Source organism: Microcaecilia unicolor, chromosome 6 (genome assembly GCF_901765095.1).
Source record: "Microcaecilia unicolor chromosome 6, aMicUni1.1, whole genome shotgun sequence".
In the NCBI taxonomy this organism is placed as follows: Eukaryota; Metazoa; Chordata; class Amphibia; order Gymnophiona; family Siphonopidae; genus Microcaecilia; species Microcaecilia unicolor.
In genome coordinates, this window is record NC_044036.1 from 149465397 (window position 1) to 149493371 (window position 27975).

At 41.9% G+C, this 27975-nt stretch overlaps 1 protein-coding gene across 1 annotated transcript in view; it reads right to left on the minus strand.

The window, feature by feature from the left end:
* SLC25A26 (solute carrier family 25 member 26) overlaps positions 1–27975 on the minus strand; it is a 178563-nt gene that overhangs the window by 14607 nt on the left and 135981 nt on the right. Inside the window, exons 6-7 of the mRNA XM_030207165.1 lie at positions 27876–27920; positions 4610–4679 (exon numbers count right to left, since the gene is read on the minus strand). Coding sequence (XP_030063025.1) covers positions 4610–4679; positions 27876–27920 — 115 coding nt within the window. The remainder of the gene's footprint in view (positions 1–4609; positions 4680–27875; positions 27921–27975) is intronic.

Genomic DNA, 27975 nt, shown 5'->3' on the forward strand with positions numbered 1-27975 from the left:
ATCCCAGTTAGTGTTCATCCAGTTGAAAAAGGACCTTCTTAAGTATTGAAAGATGAGTTTATTGTTCCAGTTCTAGAACAGAATACAGTATGACATCCAATACCAGAGAGTAGATTATTCTGTAGATAACCCCACTAAGATGGTCAGAAATGTGAACAGCAGCTGCATTTCTAAGCTGCTGTGGTTATCACACATACATTTTCAGATGACTTATAACTCCTAAAGAATACACTTGGTTCCTTGATGTCATAGGTTTCACATTAGTCTCAAATGAAAGGTCTGGACTCCATGAGAAATGTTTTCCTTCCAGGTCCACTCTCACATTAACACCTCAAAGACATTTTTGTAAAATTAATGTCTGCAGTGATAACCTTTGCCTCGCTACTTTGAGAGGCATTAAGGCAGCAATTTATTACATAACTAGTAAAGGCCCGTTTCTCAAGCCAATGAAACGCGTGCTAGCAAGGTTATCATCTAATGGTGATTATGTTTTTATGGGAACTGTTAGGAAGAATGTGCTGTGATGATAAAGAATAATTGGGAAGGGTGTATAATGAGTAATATGGTCCAGGGGTATGACATGTGGATTGTTTTCTCTCTTTTTTTTTAATCTTTGTGTTTTGTTTTAATTTTTATTTATAGTATATTTCCAAAAAGCTAAAGAGTACACAGAAATTTAAAAAATTTTTGTTAGAAATATAATGCTTGTTTACATTTGCAAGATTTCTTTATAAACAATATTTTTTAGTGAAAACTTTGTTACATTGAGGGAAAAGCTTTCCTTGTTCAGGACCATCTATGACTTTTACAATTGCATCAGAAGAGTTTTTAACTCTTGAAAATGAAACATACAGTTGCCCATGTGTCAACACTGGTTCTGGGAGGAAAATGCCAACTTTTTCAAATGTTTGTCCATGAGACTTGTTAATTGTCATTGCAAAAGCCAATTTCACAGGAAATAGTTTTCGACGTAATGTAAATGGAAGGTCAGTGTTAGATGGTGTTAGTTCAATAAGTGGGATAAAAACAGTACTCCCTGCAGTTGACCCAGTGATTACTTGACTAATAATGAGGTTAGTTTTCAAGTCTTTCACTATTAAGCGAGTTCCATTACATAAACCTCGCTTGGTATTTAAATTCCTGAGTAGGATAATTATGGCTCCAATTTTTAAATGCAGTTTATGGCAAGGCATGCCAGTTGGAGTTTGTTCATGAAGGAATTCTACAGGATATAACTGATGTTCCTCATCATTGGGGTCATAAATGGAGTCCGAACTTAAATAAGTAACTGTCTCACCTTCTAAAATATTTAGAACAGCCTCATTTATCTTGTCAACATGTGCATTTTGGGGGCAAAGAATAGCCTTTTTATCAAAGTTGTAAACAGTATCTGTGGTAACTTTTTCTCCAAAAACGGCATTAACTATATCGCCGTCATAAATGTGCTTCTGTGGGATTTCGATAATATGGAAGATTTCCGTCTGCTAAGGTAATAAGCCAGTTGTTGTAATCTGGGTCTACAGAGTGGACATTATTGTAATTTTAGTATTTCAATTTTTTTCCATATTTAACTTAATGCTGGCTTCTTTTGTATCCAGGACCTTTTTCTTGCAGTGCCTTTTTGACTTTCATGTGCCTTTTCGTCTTCACTCAGAGCTGCAAGCCTTTTTCGTTATGCTTCAGCTCTTTTTCTTTTAACTTCAGCCTGCTCCTCAGCAGTTAGTGTTCTTTTTCTAGTCATGTGATGTTCACCACATTGGAATGTGTCTCTGATTGTTGTTTGTGAGCTACAGTAGGTTGGACTGTGCCTCTGCTTCTCCTCAGTGCCCTGCCTTCCCCTCCATGTACTGCAATTCTTCCCTACACTCTCATCCTCTCCGATGCAATCCATATGCAGCGATTCTCCTATGCCGTTCCCTCCCCTTCCCTCCGTCTCCAGCAATTGTGGTCTCTACATGATGTGCACCAATTCTCCAATGTTCTCCCCTCCCCTTGCCGCCCATGCCATCCATATCCTGCAATTCGCCTGTGTGCGAGTGTGTCTGTGAGAGAGAGAGAGAATGAGTGTATCTGAGAGACAGAGACAGAGAGTGTGTGTGAGAGAGAATGTGTGTGTAAGAGAGAGAATGTGTGTGTGAGAGTGTGTGAGAGAGAATGTGTGTGTAAGACAGAGTGTGTGTGTGTGTGTGTGTTGTGATAAGTAAGGGGGTGTCCTATACGGTGTAGGCCACTAGAGGGCGCTAGAAGAAGATGGAGGTCGCTAGGACCGGGGAGAGCCCTGGGAGGCCCACAGGTGCAGGAGATTATGGGCTGGGTCCTGGGTGGCGAATTAACCACTTTATACCCCACCTGAGTTGTGAATGGAGGGAAGTGAGCTAGCAGCAGAAGAAGAGAGAGCCCCTGAAAGATACTGGCTAACCTTATGGACTTGGGGGTGGACTGGGTGTCCAAAGGAGATCAGCAGGCTGAAAGTCCTGGGGTAAGAAGTCCCTAAAGCATTAGAGTTTGACTGTGGGTCTAGAACTGTGTGTTCAAAGAGGGACTGTGTGTCCAAGAAGAAAGACTGTGTGTCTAGAACTGTGTGTTCAAAGAGGGACTGTGTGTCCAAAGGTCTAAGAGAAGCAGGCTGCAAAGCCTGGGGTTGAGAGTCCCCAAAGTATTGGTGTAGTACTGAGCCCATGTATCTGGGTGGGGAGGCTCAGTGTGAAGATCTATGAAAGCATAAAGTATTAAGCTAGAAGAAGTATGCCCAGGGCCTGGAATAAAGAGATGCCTGAGAGCTATGCAGTTGGTGAGACCTGTTTAATGTGCGGAGTGGGAATCAGGTCACCCTGAGTGAGAAGGGGGATATTACAGTGTGTGAGAGAGAGACTGTGTGTGTGTGTGAGAGAGAGAGTGTGTGTGTGTGTGAGAGAGAGAGTGTGTGTGTGAGAGTGTGTGTGTGTGTGTGTGAGAGAGAGAGTGTGTGTGTGAGAGAGTGTGTGTGTGTGTGTGTGAGAGAGAGAGTGTGTGACAGAGACAATGTGTGAGAGATAGAGACAGTATGTGAGAGAGAGAGTGTGTGTGTATGAGAGAGAGACACACACAGACAGACAGACTCTGTGTGTGTGTGTATCTGTGTGAGAGCGAGAGAGTGTGTGACAGTGATAGCACTGTCTGTGTGTTTTGTATCTTTCTTTTTTTTAGATATTATCCTGTTTTTCCTGTTATATATAAATTTATGTGCTGTGTTGTCTGCTGGGTACCTCACAGTTCTGTGTCTGCCTAACGTCAGCTCAGCTTGTCTCCAGCTTTCCCTTCCCTCTCACTGTTCCGTCCTCTGATGTCATAACGTCTTTTTGCGAGTGCGGGACAGTGAGGGGGAATGTAGGGTTGTAAGCTGCTGTCCTTCACCTCTCAGTCTCGCGCCACTGCTTACTGTGTTCGCCCGCTTCCCACCACCCTGCTGCCTAAATTGTACCTTGGGGTTCCATCGCTGTCTGCCTGTTTATTTTCGTAACATCCCCTAACATCAGTTCAGCTTGCCTCCAGCGTTCCCTTCCCTCTCATTGTTCCGCCCTCTGACATCATTACGTTTTGAAGCGAGGGCGGGGCAGTGAGGGGGAACAGAACGCTGGAGGCTGGCTGACGTCATTTGATGTTATGAACCCAGGCAGCCAGACAGCGGTGGAACGTTGGAGGTGCAAATTATTATATAGGATTCTTCCATTTTGCTTCTTCTGGCCACTTGTATGCTGGATGTCTTTTCGTTACCAATAAAAAAAAGACCATGAAAAAAAAATTATTTTGTTTTATTTTTCTTAACCTGTTTACATTTTTCTCATTTCTGACCTGCAGAAGGTATTGCCTTTCAAAGCTAATCAAAAAATGTATTGTTGGTCCAATTAAAGTGATCATTTTTTTCTTCTTTTTTTTGTTTTGTTTTATTTCTCTATATTAAGTGGATAAACAGGATATTTAAAAAGAGATTTCCTTTACAGACAAGCTCTATAACAGGGCAACATGGAGTGCCTTACTTCAAACCTTTCGACTTGTCGGTAATACAATACTGCATTCTGATCCTCCGTGTACTGTCCCGAGTCTGCCCAGATGTTTTGTCCTCTGTTCTGCTATCCTGCAGGCTTCAGCCTCTGAGCTCTTGCAGCAGTATCATCTGCTCTCCTGACACTAGTTAATCTACAGTTGCTGTCAAAGATGTCATGTGAGCTGTGTGAATCATGGCCTCTTGTTGAAATCACTTAAACCCCTCCAGAACAGCCCAAGGCAGACAGCTGCACCATCCCGCGCCCAAGCAAAAGTCTTTCCTCCCAGACCTATTTACAAATCACCCACAGAATCAACTGACAGCCTGAATGACAGGCTCTGTGCTTCATACAACAAAAATTTGTTGAAAACAAATTAGCTGTCTTTTAAGTGGACACCTTTTCCTCAACAACCTCAACTGTTCGGCTTCTTTTTCAGAAGGTTTTTCCATGCCCTGAACAAGCAGCATCATTTTTCTCTAAACAAACGAGAATCACACAAGAATGCTGCTCTGGTATACTTAATAGATTTTCAGTTTCTTCTCCCTTCTTTGGTCTTTCTCAGTGTAACACGTAATCCTCCGCACCTGCAAAAGCTCCACAGACTGCAGCCTGCCAAGAATCCACCACATGACCTTGCTTCAAAGACCAAAGATCCTGCAGTTAAAGAGAAAGAGAAACAAAAGTTCTTAAGCGCTTGAACCCATCTGAACACTCACTGGGTTAACCATGAAGAGGAGAAGCTAAGAGAAAAGTTATTTTGTGGCATTTATTTTTAAGTAATGTAATTTGTAATCTTCCCAAGAAATTTAGCTTTGTGCTAATAGGAGCAAGTGAAGTCGGAGGAAGGTCAAGCATTAAAGAATGAAAGAAATCACTTTTAGATTTGACATTTATGGGGTTCTGTGCCTGCAATAATGTAATTTTTCAAATGTTCCATGAATGTTTTCCACACGTAAAACAATACAAAACTGAGAATAGCATACTGAAGGGGGAAGTTGTCAATTTAGGCTATTGTTAAATTGGGTTATTTTAGTAGAGGGTCTCACTACATAAAATGAGAATTCAGGAAAAGACAGTTGGTTTTAAGCCAGTAAGAGACATTTGGAGACAGTTGTTAAGAATGGACAGGGAAGCAGAAGAGTCAGTGACGCAACACAACAGAGGATCTGAATGTCATCTGCATAGGAGAAAGGGACACAGCTTTGATCCTGGATCAGTGTGAGGAAGATATTGAAAAGGGAGAGTGCAAAGATAGAGCCCTGGGGGACCCCGGACTGTAACTGGTAAATGTGAGTGAGTTTAGCTGAACAGAGTGATCGGCGAGATAACTCGAGAAGCAAGACAGAACAGACCCTTGGATTACCAGGGAGTGAAGATGGGAAAGGAGAAGTGAGTGGTCAACAATGTCGAAGGCAGAAGAGAGATCTAGAGATAGAACAATGACTGACTGATGCTAGTCATGGCCAATATAGATGGTGTTATAGAGAGCAAGGAGGAGGATCTCAGTGTTATAATGATGATAGAATCCGGATCAGAAAGGGTGTAATGCATTAGTGGGCTCCAGCAAGGATTCTAATTGAAAAAGAACAACCTTTTCCAGGATCTTTGAAAACAACGGAAGATTGGAGATTGGGTGGAAATTTGAGGCATGTGTGGGATCAAGGAGGGGCTTCCTTAAGAGAGGGCGCACTACAGCATGTTTCCACATGGAAGGGACAGAAACGAGAGGCTAGCAGAGTGGGTCCTGCGCATTTTCCTTTCTGCGCAATGAAGATATCATTATATGAGATGGCGTTTGGGAGAGAACCAGGGTTGATGAGGATGGCAGAAGTGTGATGCTATTACAAGAGGGGCATGTGCATCAACGATGCATATGAGGAAGGAATTAAAAGAAGTGATCTGAGAAGAAAGAGGAAGAGGGAGATGAAAGGGAGGCCAGTGAGGTGGCCATTCAATCTATGACAGGGTCAGTAAGGGCACGGAAGGGGCGGGGAACAGTGATGTGGTCAAGACCTGGTGTGGGGAAGGACAAGGAGAAGGCGAGAAAATAGCATTCAGTCTAAGGTAGGGGCAGTGGATGCAGGGAGGAAGGGACAAGGGAGAGAGCAGCAGAAGTGAATATGAGATTGAGCCGGTTGCCAGTGGAGTGAGTAAGGAGGTGACATGCTAAAACCTGCAGCAGATGTGAAGGAGAGAAATGAGGTGGAACTCAGAGGGAGGAGGCTGAAATCTCCCAAAACCAGGAGGGGCAAGAAGAGAGCACAACACTCGGAGGTAAAGGCCGTGAACTCATCAAGGGAGGAAGTCAAAGCAGGTGGCAGGTGGTAAAGCCACACAGGAGGAGGTCCCAGGCAAAGAGATGTGCTGGAGGATTGTATCAGAGATGGAAAAGGCTTAGAGAGGCAGAGAGAGATGTGCAGATGGGGCGGGGAACATGAAGGGAGAGAACCCTGGGAGGATAGGCATTGAGCAAGGAAGCAGTGTAACCGGGGAACAGCCACGTCTTGGCGATGCACAGAGTATCCACTGAGTTCAAGGAGAACAGATATGACACTAGGCTACTCTTATGCCGGAGAGAGTGAGTGTTTAAAAGGCCAACACAGAGCAGGCGAGTAGGAAGAGAAGTAGGAGGGAGAGGAGGTGAAGTGACTGGGGGAATAGGGACAAGAAAGAAGGAAGGACGGACGGGCACGGGGATGGGCAGGAGTAAATAACCTCAGATGGGAAAGAACAGGAATGGGCCAGGTCTGGTCAGAGAACACGAGGAGAAGTTTGACTCGGTTGACAGCAGGGACGGGGGGGGGGGGGGGGGGGGGGGGGGGACTAGAGACCAGGCAAAGCAGGAATGAGGAAAACTAGGAAGGGTAGCCCAGAGACGCCCAAGGAGCAAGACCTGCTCCTTGGTTGCTCTTCTTCATCATGCACCCCTGGCGCAAGTGCCTTGGGGTAGGGTGGATTTTGAAGAGTCTCAGCATTGATGTCACCTTGTGCAGAGGGAGTTCAGGAGCAGGGAATAGCAGCAGCAGCAGTACAGGAGAACCTGACAGAGAGAAGAAGAGTAAGTAAACAAATAGTAGGCAGTCAAAAAGAAAAAAGAAAAATAGAATACAGTGCACTCCATTTAAGTGCACGTAAGATAAGCGCATGCTCTGTTTAAATGCATCTCGTACTTTGGTCCCGTTTTTGGCGCCATCAATTTCTATGGGGACAAACTTCGGTTTAGCGCACCACTGATAAGTGCAAGATTCACTTATATGCATGGTTTAAGACCACTCCGCAGGAAAGACTCCTCATAAGCACACGCACGGAATATGGAAGCCGATTAGCACGTGACAAAGGGGCAATAAGTTTGAAATCTCATTGGTTAACTGCCACAGGCAGAATAAGCGAAAGAAAATTGTTAGGAGTGTACACTAGAGTCATCGTCGTCATCGCGCAACTGTAAGACTTTAACACTGACTGAACGAATAGAAGTTCTTAAAAAATTAGAAAACAAACAAAGCCCAGCATCTATTGCTAAAGAATATGGTGTCAATCCATCTTGAAGCAGAAAGATCAGCTTCTGGAAGACTGGCAAAACAATACAAATCCACACAGGAAATGTAAACGGGCAGGAAAAGCTGAGGATGTAGAAGATGCTCTTCTTCGATGGTTTTCTCAAGTCAGGAGCAGACAGTTTCCTGTCAGTGGTCCACTGCTTATGGAGAAAGCTAATCAGCTAGCTGAAAGTCTTGGACTAACTGAATTCAAAGCCACTGTTGGATGATTGGAAAGATGGAGGGAGAGGAACAACATAAAATTCAAGAAAGAGAATGGTGAAAAACAAGACGCTGATGACTTTGGTGCTGAAAATTGGGTTGTTTCAGTTCTTCCTACCATCTTGAACGAGTTTGCACCACTTGAATTTTCAATGCTGACGAAAACGGTCTCTACTGGCGAGCGATTCCTGATGGAACACTTGCATTCAAACAAGCCAAAACTACAGGAAGTAAAACGTCGAAGGACCGACAATCCTCCTTTGCTGCAATATGGATGGGAGTGAGAAGTTGGAACCACTAGTCATTGGAAAGAGCAAACAGCCCCGTTGCTTCAAGAATGTTAAGCGACTTCCTGTGTAATACGAGGCTAACGCAAATTCATGGATGCATGGGGAAATTTGGAAGCAGTGGCTAAAGAAGTTAGACACTAGAATGTGGGCACAAAAGCGTCAGATTTTGTTGCCTTGTGATAACTGTGCTGCACACAGTGATGATGTCAGGCTGTCTAACGTCAAGGTGGTTTTCCTGCCACCAAACACTACCTCTCTGATCCAAACTATGGATCAGGGCATAATACCCAATTTCAAACAACATCAGCGGGCTCTTGTGCTACGTTGTCTGATGAGCATTATGGATGACCAGACTGGCAAGGATAAACATGCTGTTGAACTGGCTCGTAATCTATCACTGTTGGATTCCCTACATATGCAGAAGCCTGGAATCATGTTACACAGGCAACCATTGTGAACTGCTACAAGCGGGCAAGCTTTGTTAAGGATGTGGAGAGGGACGAAACAGATGCAGCTGTTGCAAACGCATCAGATGAACCGGCTATTGACATCCCAGCCGGTGTTACTGAAGAGGAGTTTCATCACTACGTAGCTGTTGATTACGATCTACAAACAGCTGACGACCGCACTGATGTCCAGATATGCACCTACACGCAGGCAACGGCTGATGATGAAACAAATGATGAAATGAGCAGCGAGGCACATTCTGACGAAATTCAACAACCTCATGTCACTTTTTTCAAGAGCACTGGAGAGTCTCAACATCGTGCGGGCCTATCTGGAGGCCACTGGATGTCAGTGCTATGACAGTTTTTACCGTCTGGCAGACGTAGTCTATGGAACTCACAGACTCAATAGTATACAGAGGGCTATGACTGATTACTTCAAGTAAGCCTAATGTCAGTTAACGGAGACTGTATAACGTCAGTTAACGGAGACTGTACAACGTCAGTTAACAGAGACTTTATACTGTACGTATAATAAATAGTACTGTACATATGTTTATCAGATGTCAAGCTTCTTTGGGTCACAACGGTTAAATGCACGCTCTGGTTAACTGCATGTATTTCTTTGGTCCCAGACCCTTGCACTTAAGCGGATTGTACTGTATTAGCAATTATGAAGAAAAGTAAGGAACATAAAATATAGAGTATCATAATACCTCTGTATCTCTCCAAGTTGCAACTGGACCTTGAGTACTGTGTGCAATTATGGTCACTGCATGTAAACAAAGATATAGCAAAACCAGAAAACGCACAAAGAAGGGCAACGAAAATGACAAAGGGCATGGAACGACTCTCTTATGAGGAAAGACTAATGAGATGAGGGCTCCTCCACTTGGAGAGAAGGTAGCCGAGGGAAGATATAAAAAAGGTCTATAAAATCATATGTGGAGTAAAACGGATAAACATAAATCAGCTGTTTGTCCTTTCAAAAAGCACAAAGCCCAGGGGGCACTCCATGAATTTACCAAGTGATATATTTCAAACAAATCAGAGAAAGTCTTTTTTCATTCAACACTCTACTAATGTCATGGAATCTGTCTTCTTTGGGACCCTACTGGGTACTTGTGATCAGTTTTGACCATTGTTAGAAACAGGATACTGGGCTTGATGGACCTTTGACCAATATGGTAGTTCTGAAACTGTTTGTTCAAAAATAAATATATACAATAGACAAGACTCATCTTTTATCACAGAGCTGAATCCCATTAGGGCCTAGCACCAGCGAGATGCAATTCTTAATAATAAAAGAATACACACTATGCATTTAAATAGAAAATCTCTCATTACATGAGCTTTAATTTCAGGTTAAAACACTTAGTTAAAATAAAATTACAAAAACATTATAACTTCAGTGATCTCCCATATGGAAGCAGCAGGCTTGGGTAACATCACAGTTGTATTTGCACACTGACCCTCTCTTAAACTACATAGAAAATTCTGTGTTCCATGTTTTATTTTGTTTGATTTCTATTGATAACCTTCAAGAATGGACTAACACGGCTACCACACCTTTCTACTTGTGATGCCATGAAAATTCCAAAAATAGGAGTTTTTTTTCTGACTCCTCTAGAAGCAGATCCAATATTTCTTCCCCAAAGCTACAATTTTGTTTATTAAAGGATGAGGTTGTCATTACTTTCTAATACTATTTACTTAGAACTTCTTATATAACCACAGTGGCAAGGGACAAGCATGGTGGCCCAACCACTTCACAAACCCTAAAGCTGGCAAAACGCAAACCATATCCCAGGTTCAACTGCAAACATCATACAAGGAATATTTGAAAGCCTTAGTCTTCTACTAGGCATTCTAGGAGAGCCATTTTCTAACCGAGCACAAAAGCTATTCTATAGGAAACAGAGAGTGGGGTTAAACAGGCAGTATATTCACAATGGAGAAGGGTAATTAATGGGGTTCCTCTGGGGTCTGTGCTAGGACCGCTGCTTTTTAATATATTTATATATGATTTAGAGATGGGAGTAACTAGTGAGGTAATTAAATTTGCTGATGACACAAAGTTATTCAAAGTCGTTAACTCGCGACAGGATTGTGAAAAATTACAGAAGGACCTTACGAGACTGGGAGACTGGACGGCTAAATGGCAGATGACGTTTAATGTGAGCAAGTGCAAGGTGACATGTGGGGAAAAAGAACCCGAATTATAGCTACGTCATGCAAGGTTTCACGTTAGGAGTTACGGATCAAGAAAGGGATCTGGGTGTCGTCGTCGATAATACACTGAAATCTTCTGCTCAGTGTGCTGCTGCGGCTAGGAAAGCGAATAGAATGTTGGGTATTATTAGGAAAGGGATGGAAAACAGGTGTGAGGATGTTATAATGCCGTTGTATCGCTCCATGGTGCGATCGCACCTTGAGTATTGTGTTCAATTCTGGTCGCCGCATCTCAAGAAAGATATAGTAGAATTGGAAAAGGTGCGGCAAAGGGCGACTAAAATGATAGCGGGGATGGGACGACTTCCCTATGAAGAAAGACTAAGGAGGCTAGGGCTTTTCAGCTTGGAGAAGAGACGGCTGAGGGGAGACATGATAGAGGTATATAAAATAATGAGTGGCATGGAACAGGTGGATGTGAAGCATCTGTTCATGCTTTCCAAAAATACTAGGACTAGGGGGCATGCGATTAAACTACAGTGTAGTAAATTTAAAACAAATCGCAGAAAATTTTCTTCACTCAACGCATAAACTCTGGAATTTGTTGCCGGAGAACATGAAGGCGGTTAGCTTAGCAGAGTTTAAAAAGGGGTTAGACGGTTTTCTAAAGGACAAGTCCATAAACCACTATTAAATGGACTTGGGAAAAATCCACAATTCCAGGAATGACATGTATAAAATGTTTGTACATTTGGGAAGCTTGCCAGGTGCCCTTGGCCTGGATTGACCACTGTCGTGGACAGGATGCTGGGCTCGATGGACCCTTGTTCTTTTCCCAGTGTGGCATTACTTATGTACTTATAAAGACAACATAGGCATCGTCCCTGAAATTCTATAAATGGCGTTTAAAATTGCGCATGCAAATTTAGGCATGCACACAATTGAATTAATGAGCCAATTAGCAATGATAATTGGGTACAAAGTCAATCATCGGCACTAATGGGCCTTAACTGAACTTTACGTGCACATTTTTAGTTCTGCAGCTCCAAAATAGGGGTGTGACCATGTGAGGGTCATGGCCACTCCTAGAATTTATGGAGTCTTTTTACCAAGCTGCAGCAAAACGCACTGAGGTGGTGGTAAGGGCTCCTATGATAACCAGGCAGCATGCTGCAATGCCCAATTACCTCTGGGTTACCGCCACACTAACCATTTCTGGGGTTTTTTCTCCCCAAAAAATGGCACGCGCTCAACCTGTAAATACCGCCGGCGGCTTAAATGGGCCAATGGTAGTCCCAGAATAGCGATCAAGAAAATGAGTTTAGCTCTGTAATTGAATAAGGGGGATCCATGCCTAATTTAGATATGAAGATTTACACTAGGGTTTACTCAGAGTAAATCCTTGCGTCTAAAGTTAGGCGCTAACCCTCCGAATTCTATGCATCGTGCCTAGTGTTTCATGCCAAAATCCAAGTGTATTCTATAATATCACACTTAACTTAATTGGCTTAACAAGCTAATCAGCATTGATAACAGGTCTTAACGAGCAATAACGAGCACTAAGTGGCAATAATTAGAATTTACATGCACAACTCGCTAAGCGTATTCTGTAAAGCACTGTGCCTATATTCAAATGCGCAAAGCATAAAAGGGGTGTGGTTATGGGCAGGGAAATGGGTGTCAAAAACTTTACGTGCAGTTATAGAATATGCCCCATACACCTAAATCTACACGTCAGCATTTATGCCACGTTTCCCTTGGTCTAAATGGATGCACGTAGTTTTAAGCGCTGTGATATCAACTAAGCGTATTCTATATACTGTGCTTAAATATAGGTGCCACCTACAGAATACACTTAGGTGGAAATTTATTCCACGTGGATTTTTCAGGCGCCATATATAGAATCTGGCCCACAGCATATTCTATAAATGGTACCTAACCTTTAGTGCTGTTTATAGAATAGCACTTAGCACATTCTCAGTGCTAACTTATAAAATATGGTCCAGTATGTACCTTCATAAAATTACCGCAGACAAAAAAAGCACATGTAATTGTTTGCATGTATATGCTGGTAAGAATAGGCAATAGGTGCAAATTTAGAAAATATGCACGATTTCCAATCCCTCGCTACCTTTTCTCCATCCTGTCATGTAAAGGTAGAGCTATGGTTGCATATGCCTATTTTGAGACATTTATCTGGTCCCCGACCTATATTGAGGGGTCCCTTTACTAAGGTGTGCTGAAAAATGGGCTGCGCTAGTGTAGGCACATGCTTTGGGAGCACGCAGATCCATTTCTCAGCACGCCTATAAAAAAGGCCTTTTATTCATATTTTTGCCGAAAATGGGCATACGGCAAAATAAAAATTGGCACACATCCATTTTGTGTCTGAGACCTTACTGCCACCCACTGACTTAGCGATAAGGTCTTACGTGGTAACCGTGCGGTAATCATCTACGCACATAGACTGATGATTACCACCCGGTTTCTGCCGCGCGCAGGAAAATAAAAATTATTTTCCGGCACGTGTAAAGAAACAAAATTACCGCCAGAGCCATACAGTAGCCGGGCGGTAACTCCAAACTGACGCACATAGGACACATGAACGCGCCTACGAGGCTGAGTAAAAGGGCCACTAAGTGACAAAAGCCAAGTATTCAAGTTTCCTTATTCCTGTCTACCAATTATACCTCTTAACTACATTCTCTCTCTCTATACAATCGCAGGACGTACGATGAGAGGCTTCGAGCAACAGTGTTTGTAACTTGTAAATATTCTTGGACACTGCAGATATGCATTGTGTATCAGCTCTAGCCCTATTATTGTTTGTCTCCTAGTACTTCTTCCTATGGTAATATTATTTTTATTTGGATGAGATCCTCTCCAAAAGGCAGGTAATAAAACTGAAGAACAATTCTGATTCACTTAGGAATTGAGTAGAAAGGAAGGGGAAAAAGGCCAGCCACAACTGCAGGGGTAAACACAGACAGGCTCAGCCTCCTCAAAGGAGACTTTCCTTGAAGCCCTTAGCCAGGATGGAGATCTGTATCAATTACTTCAATCATTCCAGGAAGATTTTTATTTTTTTGGCAAGGACAAGTGATACAGAGGCATAAGGGAAAGTTACAGCATAGTTTCCAGCTTTCCAAGATCTCTAACAGGAAGTGCAAAGAAAAGTTAAGGCATTAAAAAAAAAAAAAAAAACAACTATGATACTATACAGACAGCAAAAGCCTGAGGCCCTAACAATTAAGAGAAATGGGATTCCAGAGGGAGATGGGGACACAAAGATCTGAAACACATATGCCTCTCATACTGGATTCTTATAAGTAAATTTATAAATTCCACCTGCTCTTTTCAGGACCCCTTCTCTTTGAGGTCTACAAATGGCCAGTTCAAAGAACCAGGCATACCAGCTGTATCAAAGAGCCCATTTGACAAATTTTGCCAGATATCTAGAACAGGAATTACAAATGAACGTGGAGACTAGCTTGATACTTAACACATTTTTAAACACATAAGTTTTATCTAACCACAAGGAAAGCATATAAGCTTTAAGTACCAAAAAACTGCACATAGAGAGAGGATAATTTTTTTTTGTTTTGTTACATTTGTACCCCACGCTTTCCCACTCATGGCAGGCTCAATGCGGCTTACATGGGGCAATGGAGGGTTAAGTGACTTGCCCAGAGTCACAAGGAGCTGCCTGTGCCTGAAGTGGGAATCGAACTCAGGTCCTCAGTTCCCCAGGACCAAAGTCCACCACCCTAACCACTAGGTCACTCCTCCACTCCTATTATTTTATATAAAGAGTGTCAGCAACATAGTAACATAGTAGATGACGGCAGAAAAAGACCGGCAAGGTCCATCTAGTCTGCCCAAGAAATGTGCCACTTTTTGTGTATACCTTACAAGTAAAACACGTTTTACACAAAGAAAAGGGCTCTTGGACAACTCGAACAGGGGTTATTCACATGTAATAAAATATGTCCACGAAAGGGTTTCCAACGCTTTTGTAGAGGTTCAATATAAAGGTTATGCCAGGCAGTGTAGTAGTAATGGGATAACATTCTAGGCATCTCTTCCAGACGTAAGGCAGGATGATTATTTTTTGTTGTTTCTACATATTTTATTGATCGCATTTTACCTTTTACTGTACACCGCTTTGAATTACTGATGGGAACAATGCGACCGCACTGGCATTTTTAGAAATAAAATAACAGGACCCGGGTTTGAGGATGCAAGATTGGTGTGCAGTTTATAAACTACATGTGTACACGCATAGAGAACATGTACCCATGTGAACCTTCTTCGGTGCAGGTACAAATTTGTACGTGAGGATTTGCGCGTTACTGCGGCTGCTCTGGTTACTGACGTCATACAAGCAAACAGGCACCTATATTGCCTTTATAAAACAGGGTTAAACAGCTTTGACAGTCTCCCTGTTAGAAACATGACGGTAGATAGAGGATACACGGTCCATCCAGTCTGCGGATCCTCAGCATCCACTATCATCTCCTTTCCCTATGAGATCCCACGTGCCTGTCCCATGCTTTCTTAACTTCAGACACGGTCCTTCTCTCTGCTGCCTCCACCGGGAGGCTATTCCATGCATCCACCACCCTTTCCATGAAATAGTATTTCCATAGATTACTCCAGAGCCTATAACCTCTTAACTTCCAGAGTTTTCCTTCATTTGAAAAAAGCTCAACTTCTGTACATTAATGCAACAAAGATGTTTAAACGTCTCTATCATATCTCCCCTCTCCCGCCTTTCTTCTAGAGTATACATATTGAGGTCTATAAGTCTGTCCCCTTACACTTTACGAGAAAGACCACTGACCAAGTTGGTAGCTTCCCTCTGGACCAACTGCATCCTGTTTATATCTTTTGAAGGTGCAGTATCCAGAATGGCACAAAGTATTAGAACATAAGAACAAACGAACATACTGGGACAGAACGAAGGTCCATCAAGCCCAGTATCCTGTTTCACAGGTACCTGGCAAGATCCCAAAACAGTAAAACAGATTAGGGTTAGGCCAACCCAGCCCAGCCCTTTGGAGCCTGGGCATGGAGGAAGGCCACAGCACCCATGTCATTAGACTGTTAGGAGTCTGGGAATTTCACCCTTAATGACCCAAATGGATGTCCTTGTGGTTTACAGGGTAAGAAGGTCCAGAATATAGAGAGAAGCTTGCTATCTTCAAGGACAGTGACTCCGTATAATGAAGCGCCGGAAACCAAGAAGAGGGGGCTGGTTTTTCCATTCAGGTTTCTACCAGCACCTTCTCTGCTGCTACACTGTTGGGACATGCCTGGGGCTCTACTTCATCCAGCTGTTCATCTTGAGTCCTGCACTGACATCACCTGCTACCTTCATCTACATCAAGGTTATATGCCAGCTCTATTTTTGCCAAAGGATATTAATAGGAGGGCTGATTTCAGTGCCTGATTCAGGGTTGAGTGCGTTCACTCTGACCAATTCTCTGAAAAAAATATTTGCCTATTACTTTCCTGAGCTATCTCGTATGTGCATAACACTCTTAGTTACTTGTGTTTTCATTTTTGGGGTTGTTTTAGTCAGCTGTAAATAAATAGCCTTTATTTTTATAATTGACCTGTTTCCTTGTTTGCCAGTTCCAGAGCGATAGAACTTGGATCTGTTTAATTTGTGGGACAGGGTTTTAGAAAATCCTGATAACAGCTACGGTATGCTTATACAGTTTACCCTTCCCACTCTTACAGTACATACAAAAAGTATTATACTGTAGCTAGCTCCGCCTATAGCATAAAAATGAATATACTTATTTATGGACACGTGATTTAGCATAGTTTTATTTTACTTGATGAAGTGTTTCTTTTATATAATTGCATATTCTTTGACATATATGAATATAAAAAGGCAATGAAGACTGATTCCTCTCTTAGGTTTTCTTTCATTTCTACACAGTTTCCATGATGTAGGTGCAATGCTAGGCAAACAAAATGTGTTTCATATTTTAGTAAGCTTTTTCCGCTGTTTAAAGGGGCCAGACCCAAAATCTATATACAGGGCAACCTTAACTATGTCGCTATACTATTAACCACATTATTTAGTATGGAATGTTTAACTACTAATACTCATCTCATTTTGAAAGCAGGGGTCTGTGCTAGGACCGCTGCTTTTTAATATATTTATAAATGATTTAGAGATGGGAGTAACTAGCGAGGTAATTAAATTTGCTGATGACACAAAGTTATTCAAAGTCGTTAACTCGCGACAGGATTGTGAAAAATTACAAGAGGACCTTACGAGACTGAGAGACTGGGCGGCTAAATGGCAGATGATGTTTAATGTGAGCAAGTGCAAGGTGATGCATGTGGGAAAAAAGAACCCGAATTATAGCTACGTCATGCAAGGTTCCACGTTAGGAGTTACGGACCAAGAAAGGGATCTGGGTGTCGTCGTCGATAACACGCTGAAACCTTCTGCTCAGTGTGCTGCTGCGGCTAGGAAAGCGAATAGAATGTTGGGTATTATTAGGAAAGGTATGGAAAACAGGTGTGAGGATGTTATAATGCCGTTGTATCGCTCCATGGTGCGACCGCACCTTGAGTATTGTGTTCAATTCTGGTCGCCGCATCTCAAGAAAGATATAGTAGAATTGGAAAAGGTGCAGCGAAGGGCGACTAAAATGATAGCGGGGATGGGACGACTTCCCTATGAAGAAAGACTAAGGAGGCTAGGGCTATTCAGCTTGGAGAAGAGACGGCTGAGGGGAGACATGATAGAGGTATATAAAATAATGAGTGGAGTGGAACAGGTGGATGTGAAGCGTCTGTTCACGCTTTCCAAAAATACTAGGACTAGGGGGCATGCGATTAAACTACAGTGTCGTAAATTTAAAACAAATCGGAGAAAATTTTTCTTCACCCAACGTGTAATTAAACTCTGGAATTCATTGCCGGAAAATGTGGTGAAGGCGGTTAGCTTAGCAGAGTTTAAAAAGGGGTTGGATGGTTTCCTAAAGGACAAGTCCATAAACCGCTACTAAACGGACTTGGAAAAATCCAAAATCCCAGGAATAACATGTATAGAATGTTTGTACTTTTGGGAAGCTTGCCAGGTGCCCTTGGCCTGGATTGGCCGCTGTCGTGGACAAGATGCTGGGCTCGATGGACCCTTGGTCTTTTCCCAGTATGGCATTACTTATGTACTTATGTACCTCCAAAGACACTGTCCAATGAAAATGCTATTTGATGGATGGTGTCTGCATCATATAGTACATCTACCCCAAACACCTGAACATCAGGTTAAGGAATCTTCACAATACCATTTCTAGGTGATGAAAAAGGAGCCTATTCTGACTTTCAGAAAGACACTTACTCTCTGTAGAAGAAAAACTGTATATAAAAAGCCTTCATTAGCTTCCTGTTGTATTGCTGATGGATCTGGAACAAACAGCAGCTTAGAGACCTACTTCCTAGGACTTAGTAAGCAACCTTAGCAAGGTAGGATGAGACAGTCCCATTTGCTTCTATACCACCTCCTCCCCTGACTTCCACAGTAGCAGCAGACGTCCACTTCCCTTAGGCTATTCCTTACAAAAAGATTCCAGCTGGGCCCCATTTCCTCTGTTTCTGACTAAAGGCTATTTGCCTTCCTTTGCACAGAGTAGCTGCTTTCATATTCCTTGAGCCAAATGTATTTAAAATAAATACAAATGATTAGTGGCTACTATCCCTTCTTTAACAGATATAAAATAAGCTTCAGTATCTATTAAGGAAAACTGTACCCATATCCTTTGTGTATTAGACATTTCACGGTATCAGCAGCTTATTTTTCCAGTTTTAAGTTATTTTAAAAATGATTGAAGCAGCCCCATGCCACTGGAAGCAATGAAATGTGAAACAATTTTAGAAATTACATTGCACACAGCAAGTCCCTTAATAGCACCTGTGCTCAGATGAGATTAAGAAACAAATTGCATAAACTTTTATAACCACCATATGTCACAATGGCAAAGCAATGAGGTCCCATAATTATCTAGCTGGTTAAATGTTAGCTTTCTCAAACACAACATACCGCAATGTACAAACCCTACTGCTTCAATCTAAAATTGACTGTATATTGTTATTCTAATTTGTGCTAATACATCACACTAGGGACACTTTTCAAAGTGTCCACATTGGTATAAAAAGTCTACATGCCTGTGGGCTTTGCATCAAATTCACAAAACTGAAGTGTGTATCTACTTTTACTCTGAAACTTGTACCTGTTTTCCCTACATTTAGAACTTTGCCAATGCAGATGTGAAAACGCAATCTGTGCATTTTCCTCCCCTAATCCAAGCACGCTCCAGGTTAATACCCAAAAGTACATAAGTAATGCCATACTGGGAAAAGACCAAAGGTCCATCGAGCCCAGCATCCTGTCCCCGACAGCGGCCAATCCAGGTCAAGAGCACCTGGCAAACTACCCAAACGTACAAACATTTTATACAAGTTATTCTCGAAATTGTGGATTTTTCCCAAGTCCATTAAGTAGTGGTTTATGGATTTATCCTTTAGGAAACCGCCCAACCCTTTTAAACTCTGCCAAGCTAAATGCCTTCACCACGTTCTCCGGCAATGAATTCCAGAGTTTAATTACACGTTGGGTGACGAAAACTTTTCTCCTATTTGTTTTAAATTTACTACACTGTAGTTTCATCACATGCCCCTTAGCCTGAGTATTTTTGGAAAGTGTGAACAGACGCTTCATATCCACCTGTTCCACTCCACTCATTATTTTATATACCTCTATCATGTCTCCCTTCAGCCATCTCTTCTCCAAGCTGAAAAGCCCTAGCCTCCTTAGTCTTTCTTCATAGGGAAGTCGTCCCATCCCCGCTATCATTTTTGTCGCCCTTCGCTGCTACCCAATCTCAATGTAGCTCAAAGTATGGGTGTAAAGAAGAAGATGTGAACTTTTAGCTGCATGAAGAGAGACCAGTTTTCAGACCGCTGGTTAACATGCAAAAAACACTGAAAACTGTTTGCTGGGATTGAAAATATTTTACAAAAATCAGATTATGTGAATGTTCTGAAGGCATATTCAGAGTATACAAAAATAAAACTACTTCCAACACTTTCCCCCTAATTCTATAAACGTTGCTAAAACTTACGCATGCAAATTTGAGCGTGCACACAATTTTCATGCACAATTTAATTGAACAAGCTAATTAGCACCATTAGCTTAACAAGCAATTATTGACACTAATTAGATTTAATTGGAATATACATGCAAGTTCAAAAAGGAGGAGCGGAAATGGGAGTGTTGTAGGAGGAACGGTGGCGTTCCTACAACTAATGCGCGTAGTTATAGAATAAGAGGGAAACACACCTAATTTACGCGCGAAGATTCGAACCACGTTTTAGTTGGATCAAATGGCCTAAAGCCACAATTCCCGGGCGTAAGCACTATTCTATAAACCGTGCCTAACTTTTAAGCGTGATTTATAGAATAGTGCTTTTTTTGCTGCCATATACAGAATTCGCCCCTTTCTGTTATGTCTTACTCATATCCAGTTAGTTGAATCTAATTGTTAATGCAACATAAGGGTTAATAAAACGGTTAATTTTAAAAGGAACTGCCAGAGGTAAAGCGGAATGCCAACCTTGAACTCTGAATCTGGACATGTTAGGAATGGTTGCCAGACTTCAAACAGATTTTCCTTTTTTCCCATTTATGAATGTTTTCCTGTGACTTGTCCAACTTTTGCCAACCAATCTGCCAGTGTAGTGGGGTTTCTCCCCCCACCCCTCATGGATTCAATATGCTGCTATCAAGGGATAATAAGCCAAATAGTGCTTTTGCCCTTTTTTTTTTTTTGCATATCAGATAATCGTAAAGAGCCAAGTGAAAAGATTCCAGGATCCTAAAGCTATTTTGATTTGGTTATTTTACTGATGGCTCCTTGTCTCCGTCTCTAGGAAAAGTGGGTATTGGGGCACTCCCACAAAATACTTTCCATCCTATATTCTCTCCAGCATTCTCAGGACACATTTGAATCAGAAAACACTGAAAACATATTTCACAGCCATTATTTTAAATGATGTGACGTAAGCAGATCCTCCTCATTCTTCAAAATTTGCTCCATTAGTTCGCAAATGGGTACATTCCAAATCCTTCTTCCAGACTATCACAAAGTTTAGCTGTAGACTAGAATTTGCCTGTGAAGCTGACACACTTTGGGTACTAAATATATCATATTATGATATTCCCAGACACTGAAATCATTCCTATTGAAATAGAACAACTAGGCATATTCATAGCACTTGACCCTCATGTCTGGTAATATTAAAATTAATGGCCATGAATAGCTCCAGGTCAACAACTCTTTACTCTTGAATGCAACAGAAAAGGTTCCAAATAATTTGTGAAAAGTAAAGTTGAAAAACAATTGTTTGGCTGACTAAATAATCCTCCTTGTTCTACCACAGTATGCCAGAAAGACTGACCCTTTGCCTACAGAGGTCCCTCTGGTAATGCCTGGACATTTCTCAAGCCTGTAGTAAATTGGTGTGTGGTACAGTAACCAAAGTTGACTTTCTGAACATTATGGAGCTAATTCTATACAATGGTTGCCTACTTTTAGGCGACCTGTACAGACGTTGGTATTCTAGTAATTTATGCACGTATGTCACATACTGTGAGTGAGGGTGTTGTGGAGCTCAGGGGGAGAGGAAGACATTTTGTCTGGTTGATAAGTTGAATACTGTTAGCAATACTTGGGGATGGTATATGTTATAACCAAACTACATCATGTTTGGCTGTCTATATGGTTGGCATGGGGGAGACTTGACCAGTGATTACGTATGGGTGACTGGGGCCCTTACAGAGTGGCAGGCACGGATCTGACCACCTTGTTGGGTACTTTTGTAATTTACTCGCTGTGAGTAAATGTATGTTGTATTTGTAGAGTATTGATAAATATCAACCTTTTTATAAAGAGGATAATGGCTGATGGATTTGATATGTTGCTTCGGTTGTACCACAGAAAGGCAACATATCAAATCCATCACCCATTATCCCCTTTATAAAAAGGTTGTTATTTATCAAACCTCTACAAATACAACATACATTTACTCACAGCGAGTAAATTACAAGTGATGGTTAGAACCTGAACATGTCTAGACTAGGACAAAAAATATCCAATCACTTAGGTGTCAGCACATAAGCTGATGAGTATTTATAACCCATAGGATCCCAGTAGAAAAACAAAAATCAAGCATACCACATTTTTTTTCTTTTTGCTGTCAAATTACACCACATACTTTAGCTTCCCAGAAAGATATTACTAATAAGGGCAACAACTGCTTCTTTTGTTCTTTTTCCTCCTTTCACTGCTTCAGATACAGTACACAGAAATTTGCAGATGGTGTAGGAACGCCTTTGAAAGTAATGACTGTGTCAATGATGCTTATTGTGAAACTAATAAAGTGATTTTTGTTTGCCGAACAGCTGTTGCTTTCATTGTTCTTTTGTGAGAAATGTACACTTCTGATTGGTTAGAAATGACATCAAACCTTGAAACTGGGCATTAGAAGTACATCTCAAATATTCATTTGTTACACAAATAAACCACAAGAACACAGTTTTAATAAAACCTCTTAAGTATAAATATATGACATAATTTTCCCTTTTTTTTAGGTTTATTATTTTGAGCTAGTCCTGTAACTAGTCAATATACTTTTGTTAAGGCTCAAGGAACCATTCCACTCTAAAGCAGAAACTTAGCAATAAAAACTACAACAATAATAATGACAATAAGAGAACCACACCAGACCTCAATATTCAATCTGGAATAGAATTGAAATATACTGAACAACTCTCTTGCACTCTGACAGGTTTCAAACCCTTAACAAAATAGGATAACAAAGCACAGTCTTCCAAGAAGTGTCCTGAACTGGTCTAGCAGGACTCAAAGAAAGGAAATTACCAGGTAAAAACAAATTTCATCTTCCTTATCATTCTGCTACAACAATCCAGACATGTGAGACATACCCAAACCGAAGGAGGACACTGCCTCCTTGAAAACTCGCAAACACATCATCATCCTTAATTTGGATGTCCAATCTATAATGTTTTTAAAAACCAACTGCAGTGACAACCATGTCTACACCTCCTCCCTGATCTCATCTCATGGTTTCCAGTATCATCTCTATGCTGTTGACACCCAGCTGTATCTCTCCACATCAGACATCACCGCGGAGACCCAGGCAAAGGATCAGCCTGCTTATCCGACATTGCTGCCTGGATGTCCAACCGCCACCTGAAACTGAACATGTCCAAGACCGAGCTCATCGTTTTTCCACCAAAACCCACTTCTCCTCTTCCTCCACTTTCTATCTCAGTTGATAACACCCTCATCCTCCCCGTCTCATCTGCCCGCAACCTCGGAGTCATCTTTGACTCCTCCCTCTCCTTCTCTGCGCATATCCAGCAGACAGCCAAGACCTGTCGCTTCTTCCTCTTTAACATCAGCAAAATTCGCCCTTTCCTCTCTGAACACACCACCCGAACTCTCGTCCATGCTCTCATTACCTCTCGCCTTGACTACTGCAACTTACTCCTCACCGGTCTCCCACTTAGCCATCTTTCCCCACTTCAATCTGTTCAGAACTCTGCCGCACGTCTTATAGTCCGCCAGAACTGATATACTCATATCACCCCTCTCCTCAGGTCACTTCACTGGCTTCCAATCAGATACCGCATTCAATTCAAGCTTCTCCTTCTTACCTACAAATGCACTCAGTCTGCTGCCCCTTACTACCCTCATCTCCCCTTACGTTCCCGCCCGAAACCTCCGTTCACAGGACAAATCTCTCCTCTCTGTACCCTTCTCCACCACCGCCAACTCCAGGCTCTGCCCATTCTGCCTCGCCTCACCCTATGCTTGGAACAACCTTCCTGAGCCCTTACGCCAAGCCCCCTCCCTGCCCATCTTCAAGTCTCTGCTTAAAACCCACCTCTTCATTGCTGCGTTCGGCACCTAACTCTTACCGTTCAGTAAATTCAGACTGCCCCAATTTGATCGTTCACTTGTCTTCTAGATTGTAAGCTCTTTGAGCAGGGACTGTCCCTCTATGTAAATTGTACAGCGCTGTGTAACCCTAGTAGCACTTTAGAAATGTTAAGTAGTAGTAGTAATGTCTTACAGACACACTGCCTTAGCTTCTGCTCAGAATGCCACCTGCTTTCAGCAACAAATCTTTAAGAGCCACTCTCTTCAAAGATTCAAATGGTAGGCCCACAAAAGATTTAAAAGGACTAACGAACAGGTCCCATTGAAGCGCTATAATTCAGTGAAGAGGATGTAACTGTTTAACCTCTCTCAAAATCTTCCAATGTCCAGGGGGCCCATATGATCATTGTCAGTAGTATAGTCATTTACATTATTCTTTACTTAATATTATTTAGCATATGCTCCTTTGTCAGATAACACCTCAGGTGAGTGCACTGTGTTAAATGTTTGCAATCATTTGGAATCTCTGGGAGGGTTCTTTCTTGGTTTTGATCTTTTTTGACGGGGTGTACTTTTCAAGTGGTACAAACTTCTTCTATGTCTGAGTAGATGGCTGTGAAATCTGGTGTCCCCCAAGGTTCTTGTTTATCTGCTTTTTTTGTTTAATTTGTTCATGTTTCTAGTTTGTAAGTTAATGACTGATTTAGGTGTTAGTTATTGTTTATATTCAGATGATCTTCAGTTTTATTTTTCTTTGCCTCCAGTAGTTGAAGAGGGTGTGGGGTTGGTGGAGTATTACCTTGGGGAAATGCAAGCATGGATGAATGCTAATGGTCTCTCTCTGGATGTTTTATTTATAGTTCTCTGTTAATCATTACATCCAAAGAATTAACAATTAGATGATACAGTAAAAAACAGCAAAATTATTATAACATTCACGTATTTAAAAAGGAAAAATATCTCTCAACATAGCCCACAAATGGTTTTGGCCAAGACACTAGGAAATAATCATTTATACAAAGTTATTCTAAAGCAGCATGGTGGGCAGTTTGATGGTGGAGATATTACATTAAATTCACTGGAAGCCAGACAAACTGAGGAACTATGGGAATTCTACTGTGAGCTCTTGGCTATGTTAGTTGAGACACTGGCTACAAGTTCTGATAAGAGATTTTTTTTGCTTAAGCATTATTTCAAACCTAAAGAGAAGTCAAACAAAGGAGTAGCATGATCAACACAACTCTTCCAATAAAGCCAGGGAGACGGGAAATGTTATGCAAACTTTATTCCATAAATCAGTTGATATTGACTTTGATAAAGTTTGCATGATATTTCCCGTCTCACCGGCTCTATTGGAAGAGTTGTGTTGATCACGCTACTCCTTTGTTTGACCATACATCTAAAGAGAAGACATTTATGGGTGTTAAAATGTCAATTTTCCAAAATATAACAAGAGACTCAAAAAAGGTAGAAACAATTTTTGTTACTCCAGCCAGGAGTTATTCAACTGAGTGCTTCTTTTTATCTGAAATTTCCCTGTAAATGTGTTATACACTATCATTCTAATAAGTTTATATTTTGGGAACCTTCACATTTAATGTCTGTGCCAGTACCTTGGGGTTTCATTCCTAGATGGGTTCAGTGAAGAAATTGGATCTCTATAGCCTAGCATATGGCATTTTAAAAATAATTTCTTTCCATTATTGAAATCCCTCAGGGAAACTTGGAGATGGGTGTGCAGACGCCGCCGCTTCTCCCCCCGAGTGTCCCCTTGGATGTCAATTTGTGATAATCCTGCTTTCCCCCCAGGCCAAGGGCCCAGTATATTTAGCAGATGGGCAAAAAAGGGGATTATATACTTGGCGCATATAGTTACAGAGGAGGGACACATACACACGTATCAGGAACTTCAGTCACGATATGGGATCCCAAAGACACATCAGTTTGCATACTATCAATTACACCATTATGTGGCCTCCCTGGGCTGGACAGACCTTACGGAAGATGTGGTGGAAGTCTTATCGGAGGAGTTTACCCTGGGAGCGCAGCTTAGGGTGCCCCTGAAATTCCACCACCAGCAACTCAAAGATTCCACAGAAGAGATAGACTTCCGGCGGCTAGCGCATGAGTGGTCAAACGATTTAGGGTGCACACTCACTGAGGGAGAGTTTAGAACTCAATTGAAATCTATTTACAAACAGAGGCTGTCTATCCCACAGAGGGAACGACTATATCGGTGGATGCTTAGAACACATATTTCGCCCCATAGAGCGCGGAAAGCGGGGTTTGATACAACAGGGGCATGTCCTAAATGTGGCCATGAGGAGGCATCACTCGGCCACATGTTTTGGAGCTGTCCCGGTATTGAAAAATTCTGGAAACAAGTCATAGGAGGGATAGGTCAATTATGGCATTGCACCCTTGTGCGGGAACCTACTATCTTATTTAATATTTTTAGCTACACCGCAGACCCCACAGAGGGATTCAGGGCATTTGCAAAGATAGCAATCTATTTTGGAATAACAGCCATATTGCAATATTGGAGAGTAAAAGAAGTTCCCCCTCTGCAGCTGTGGCGATCCCAATTAGTGAAACAAATGAGAATTGATAGATGTGGAGTACAGGATCTGGACAGTTCAGCAGGCCATAGGTTTAGGGCGCAATGGGAGCCATTGTGGGACACCCTCCCGCCTAGAGCGCGAAGTTTACTGCTAAATTCATAATCTGGTACTCTTTGACCCTGTATCAGTCAGGGAGTCTAAGACAAGGTGACAGGTAGGACAGCACTTTATAGCAAGGTGTAGACTGGTTCATATTCTGAGGTACAGACAGCTAATAACATGTTACTTTGGAACAAAAAAAGAGTTGTGACACTGCCCTAATGTTGGTTGACAATGCAGGGAGGGAGGGAGGGAGGGAGGGTGATTAAGGGAGGAATAAATAAATGCAAATATGGTAACTCATTTGTTGAAGATATGACATCAGAGAACATCTCCTGTAATGTAGTTTCTTTGATAAGTTTCAGTGAAAGGTTCACTACCTCCGTTATTAAACATGATTACTATATAAACCCACAAGGAAGGAAGGGTGGGGGGAGGGGGGTTCAGGGATAAAAGAAGAAAATGATTTGATGAATGTGGAAGGATTACAAGTTGTCTATGATATTAGTTGGGCTTTATGCCGGATAATAAATATATAGGTTTCCTATAATACGCCAATAAGCAGATTTAAACTTAATGACTTCCAAAGAAGACACCATATGGAATTTCAATCAACAGATTTATTGAGAAATCAAACTCTGTATCACATGTTGTATCTTCATGTATCGTTGGTTCTGTATTGTATTCCTTATACTCTTAATAAAAAAGATTTAAACAAAAAAAAAAATAATTTCTTTTCTAGTAATTGATTAGTTTTTTTCTTGAGCCTCCTGTAGTATTGGAATCCCTTATTGTAGACTGCAGCCAATGATTTGCCTAATATTATGAAAAGACTATTTTTTTCTTTTCAGCTTTCTATACATCTATTTTTGCTTGACTGTTTTATTTGGAAACACATAAAAAATTACTGGGTAAAAGATCTGCCTTTTCAAAACTGCATACGTAAACTGATGTGAAGGCTTTTTGGATATTAAATGGACCCTTAAATCGGGCCCATTGTTTACCATAGACATTGACTACAACATGTCTATGCTGTAGAACTGAGCATACATTTGGCTTTTGCATTACCCAAAGTTAATATATGTTTGTGATAAAGCAGGGGCATAGCTAGGTGGGGCCACTGGAGCATGGGCCCCAACAGATTTAGCCCTGGTCCCCTGTACTTTCAACCCCCTCCCCCGCCACTTTGGAACCCCCCTCCTGCCGCTGCCTCGTACCTCTACTGGTCTCCGGCGCTAAAGAAGACTTTGGTTGGCGGGGGTTGGGGACCCCTGCCAGCAAAGGTACCAGGCAGCGGCGGCAGGATCGAAAGTGGTAGGGGAGGATCAGCGGCGGGGGGGGGGGGGGGGGGGGGAAGTGGTGGTGGGGGTGGTTAGCGGCTGGGGGAGGCAGGCTAAACTGTGCCCCCCCCCACCTCAGGCTCTGGACCCCCCTCCCACCGAGGTATGGCTAGGCCCTGTGATAAACCAAGTCTTTTATATAGCAGTCACAACTTTACATCACATTTTCAAGATACGAGATAATTATTGGCTTACCTTTAAGAACTCCCAAAGAGGGTATTGCACCAGAGAGAATGGAATCTGAATAATAAAAAAAAAAGTCACATTGCAAAATATGTTACCAAAGCACCTTAGG